This window comes from Crocodylus porosus, unplaced genomic scaffold (genome assembly GCF_001723895.1).
Source record: "Crocodylus porosus isolate Cpor-Errol unplaced genomic scaffold, CroPor_comp1, whole genome shotgun sequence".
NCBI classification, from domain to species: domain Eukaryota; kingdom Metazoa; phylum Chordata; order Crocodylia; family Crocodylidae; genus Crocodylus; species Crocodylus porosus.
The window spans coordinates 78,074,618-78,079,409 of NW_017728949.1; the positions used below are offsets into that span (position 1 = coordinate 78,074,618).

The 4,792-nt window shown below is 49.1% G+C and overlaps 1 protein-coding gene across 1 annotated transcript in view; it reads right to left on the reverse strand.

The window, feature by feature from the left end:
* RND3 (Rho family GTPase 3) overlaps window positions 1–4,304 on the reverse strand; it is a 20,592-nt gene extending 16,288 nt beyond the window's left edge. Inside the window, exons 1-2 of the mRNA XM_019554135.1 lie at window positions 4,026–4,304; window positions 3,836–3,923 (exon numbers count right to left, since the gene is read on the reverse strand). Of these exons, the coding sequence (XP_019409680.1) occupies window positions 3,836–3,923; window positions 4,026–4,175 (238 nt within the window). The 5' untranslated portion in view covers window positions 4,176–4,304. The remainder of the gene's footprint in view (window positions 1–3,835; window positions 3,924–4,025) is intronic.
* Between the last annotated feature and the right edge of the window lie 488 nt (window positions 4,305–4,792).

Genomic DNA, 4,792 nt, shown 5'->3' on the forward strand with positions numbered 1-4,792 from the left:
CTGCTGCTAGCTTCATGATCAGGTCTCAAATAAGAAGCAGTTAAGATGTATATTCCTACTAGACCATTTCTTTTTTTTCCCTGAAAGGGAAAAGGCAAAATGTTCCACTACCCAAGCATGTCTGGACTACTATTCCAGGCCAGTTTAAGATGTTTACATATCAGAGACTTTGACTTCTGAAGGGATCATAATTTCATGAATCCAAAACAGACACATACATTTTGGAGTAAGTTTATTATTAACTGCTAATTTTCTAGAAATTTAGTGCATTTTTGTAGAGTTTTTATTGAGCGAGTCATTTTTTTTTAAATCTTTGAAGCAGTAGTGAAGATGAAGGAAAACAAAAATCAAACTAGTCATCATGCTTTATTACACTGCTGGAATGCTAATTTTAGCTTTTCAAACTTCCAAATGTATTTTGCTTTTTGAAAACATGCTACTATTTACCCTGGGTAATAAAGCTACCTGCTTTGTCATAGCACTCCAATAATTTGAGATCATTTACTGCTAAATCAGCCACAATAAGGAAAGCCAAAATCAGCATCCAAAAGCTTCCCATGTTTTTAACAAAATAATCTTCCTAAATTTAGCTTTGGTATCCAAATCAACACCCTTCCCCATCTCCCCCTTGGATGAACAACTGTGTTCACCAAGATCAGCATCAACATAGGATATGAATCGAGCAAGAAAATGGAGGAGCAGAGGGGCTGTTCAGCTTTCTTGTTAGGAAAGAGTTTAATGCCTTGGTTTCCAGACCCTCATGCTCCAACAGCTACTGATACTGCCACTTCAGCTCTCCCACTCTTGGATTATATGAGCTCTCATTCAGGTGGTTTCAAATTGGCAACAGATTGTGGGCTGTTCCCAGTTCCAGTCTCTCTCCACATGAAGAATGATACTGAATATAGTTGATTCAAGTCCAGCACAGAGCAGAGTTCTCAGTCTGATAAACAGGTACAGTAGGGCATAAGTGCTGGGAAGTGGCTGATCTAAGAAGTGATCCTGACCTGCTTCGCTGGTAGCTTGAGAATCAGGCCCCCCCCCCCCCTCAAAAAATCACCACCACCACATTGTGGGTCTGAATCACTGACCATTAGCTAACATTTCAGTTAGCCTTTGAAATTTGATCCACCACCAGGCATCCAAGTCAGTATTTTTTTTTTTCCTGAAAACAGGAGTGGGAGGGAATTGGGTGAGGGTGGAAGAAGTGGTCGCTTTTCTGGTTGCAGTGCTTAGAGCTGAGAGAAGAGATTATTCCCTCTGCCACCTCTTGATGTCAGTGGCAGCTCACCATTAGAGCTCTACCTGTTAATGCTCTAGCACCTTTCAGAGCCAGGGAAGTCCTGTATTTGGAAATCAGTTCAATATAAAAGAGAACCTTCTGCAAGGCACTCCAAGAGCTGGCTTCATCTACCATTAACACCCATGTAGATGCATCTTATTTATTTCTCCTTGGTGTCTCACAGGGAGTTGAAGTTGCACAGCCAGGATGATGGCCATGTAGCCCTGACATCAGCATCCAGACCTCTTAGAGATGACCTCTCTCTCATGACAAGCCATATGCTGAGAGTTTTCCTCCTGAAGTCATGCCTTTTCTCCTTCCACTGGAATATACACAATCTCCTTATTAAGTGGGGGTTTCATCTCCACCCTTCACGTACAGCAAATGGCTAAGTAAAATATCCCTCTGTAGATAAGAGAATTAGAACCAGATGCAGCTGCTGGTCCAGGACAGCTGCCATTCACATCTGGAAGCAAGCACTCTAGTTGTGCTAATAGAAGTAATGTGCTCTTCAGGGTCATCAGGGCACTTGGGAATTTTTAGTTCCTATCTAGTTACAGTGGATTCCATCAAGAATCCCATATGGCCTGCTGCTTCACAAGATAACAATGGCTCATCAGACAATGATTTATCTTCCCAACTCCCTTCCCGATTCTAGCCTTATGCACCAATACAAACAGCCACTAGCTTTGGCACTTGATGCTCTTATGAAAAGTCTCTAGGACCCTGGGAAAATTACTGTAGAGCCAAAAATAACTGGACTATGTACTTTTTCATCTGCTTCTGATAAAAGCTAGGCAAGGCCTATGTTAGAATGAAGCTTTGTTCCCAATGCTATGAAGTGGAAAGCAATATGGAATGGTTTCCTCAGATCCCCCTGCCCTACAGGGGCTCCATTTCCTGCTCTGACTTGAGTGTTCCCCTCACACACTGGGTGGTCTGTTCCCTTTCCACACTGGCATCTCGCTGCATGCCAACCGCTATGTTCAGTTGTCTTTATTGCCTTCTGATGCTCTCTACACCCTTGTCTTCCTCCCATCGAGGTGTGCACTCTCTCTACCTTCCTTTGCCTCCTGTCCTTTGTTCTCCCTTCTAAAGCTTGGGCCCTTTTCATTCCACCACCTACCCTCCAAGATTTCTCTCTGCCTCAGCAGCTCTGCTTTCCCCCTCCAGAAGTCCTAGAGGAGCTCTCTGCACAGTGCACTTCAATAGTACTAGGGAAATCAGACTAGGAAGTCAGTCATTTTCATACTCCTTCTTTGTCTTTCAAGGAACATGTCCGTTTCATGTGGGGTCTGTCCCCTTGTTCTCCGATTTCCTCAAGCTGGTCCCTTAGGAAGAGCTTTCTGTACAGCATCTCCTGCCTCTAGAAAGTTGTCCTTTTCAAACTCCAGTTTGACCTTTTTCTGCCAAGGCCTCTCCCTCCCACCAAAAATGGTTTCCTCCAAAAAGCCTCCCCCCGCCCCCAGTGGTATCCATTCTCTGTAACTTCATGTGCCCTGTCTCAGGGACAGGGCTGGAATCCACAGGAAGCACTGGCACCAGCTTGCAGCCCTGCCCTCAACACCCCTGCAGTGGAGATGGAAGAAAGGGAGCTGTAGGTAGGGTTTCCTCTCTGCACACTGGCCAGGAGGGGCAAAGAAAGGGAATGGCCAGTGTTGATCAGTCTGTACATGGTGGGAGAGTGGGGAAAACTAGGAGTTCGAAAAGAAAAAAAAAGTTCAGTGAGGGGCAAGTGCATTAATTTTAGGTTAAGGAGTTGGGAAATGACTTGGAATAGGATCATTTGCAGCCCCTGCATTTGTAACTCTGGCTGCATCCACTTTAATTCAATTCAGGCATCATACATACCACAGACTTCCTGTTCTTATATTACCTTCCTCACCAAATACTTGTTAGTGTTGTGAAAGCCTTCTCACTTGCCATTTAACAGCCCAGTGCTGCAAACAGTTATGCACCTAGGTCCCTTTACTCACTCAAGTAGTCTCACTGAAGTGAGAGACTTGCCTGGGCTTGCCCAAGGGATAACCAAGCATGCATGCACAGGGGTTTATGGGATGGAGCCCTTAGTAAGCAAAAAAAGAAAATCAGGTCAGAGAGGCAGATGCCCCTAACCAGCTCAGATGTCCGTAGGAGCATTAATCTGCTTGTTTCTGTATAATCATGTTTTACCCAAGGAGAGCCCACGCTGGGTTTCACAGCAGCAATGACGAATATTAAGATGAAAGGCTCACAATATGCAATAGTAATAGGTCTCCCATCTGCTGAGCTACTCTCCACAAGAACTTTTAGAAGAGAAAAAAAAGGGGGAAGGAGGAAGAGAAACCAAATGAAATGGGGGCACATAAAAAGTGTCACCTCCTAATCACAGGTGACTATTACATGAGGGAGCACTTGTGATCTCCACTGGAAGGAAATAAGCAATTCAGTAAGAGCTCCTGGTGCGGAGGGGCAGCCGCAGTCCCTGATCTTAGCCAGAAATAGCTCCGCGCGTCCCGAACAGGGCCCGGGGAGGAACGCAAGCCCCCGGGGGCCACGGTGCACAGCTCTTACCCGAAGTGTCCCACAGACTCAGCTCTATCCTCTGCGTGTCGATCTCAAAGCTGGCCGTGTAATTCTCAAAGACGGTCGGGACGTAGTTCTGAATAAGAGAGAGGGAAGGAGGGGAGAGAGGTGGTTACCGGCGTTACGGGGCTGGGCACAGCAGCAGGTCCGGGGGCAGCGCGCCCGGCCCGGGACGTACCTCGGGGAAGCAGTCCTTGGCGAAGACGTGGAGCAGGGCGGTCTTGCCGCACTGGCTGTCGCCGACCACCACGATCTTGCACTTCACGTTCTGGTTCGGATCCATGACCGCCTTGCTCGAGAGTTTCTGGCTCGCTCTTCTCTCCTTCATGGGTGTCGCCTTGCGTCCCCGTCCGGCAGAAAGCAGGCGGCCCAGCCGCGCCGGGGGCAGGGAGGGGGCGGGGGCAGCCGAGCGAGGAAAAGCCCGAGCGAGCCGCGTCCTTGTCCCCGGCCCCAGCCCTCTTCCCCCGCCGCCGCGCTCCGACCCACTGCTTTGTTTCGCGGCGCCGGCCGCTTTTATACGCCGCCGCCTCCAATCGCGAGCGCCAGCCGGGAGCCGGCTCCGCCCCCGACCCTTTTATGGAGCGGGAGCCGCGCCGGCGACTGGCCGCGCCCGCCCTCTAGGGGAAGCGGCGGGGAGGTGCTGCCCGGGCCAGTCCGTGCCCCGCGGGGTCCTAGCGCCGCGGACCACAGACCTCCCTTCCCCCGCCACGCTGCCCTGGTCCCCCCTCAGCCTCACTCTGCTCTCAGGCCCAGACCTCCCCTACTCTCTCCTGCCTCAGTGCTCTCAGGTGGAGCGGGGGGAGTGCAGGTGCAGAGAAAGTCACCCCCGTGCAGAGTATCAAAAAAAAAAAAACCAAACAGCTGTATAACCTACACAGACACGCTCAGCATCACACCAAGTGTGAACGCAGACCATTTTATTGCTATCATGGCTGGCAATAAAAG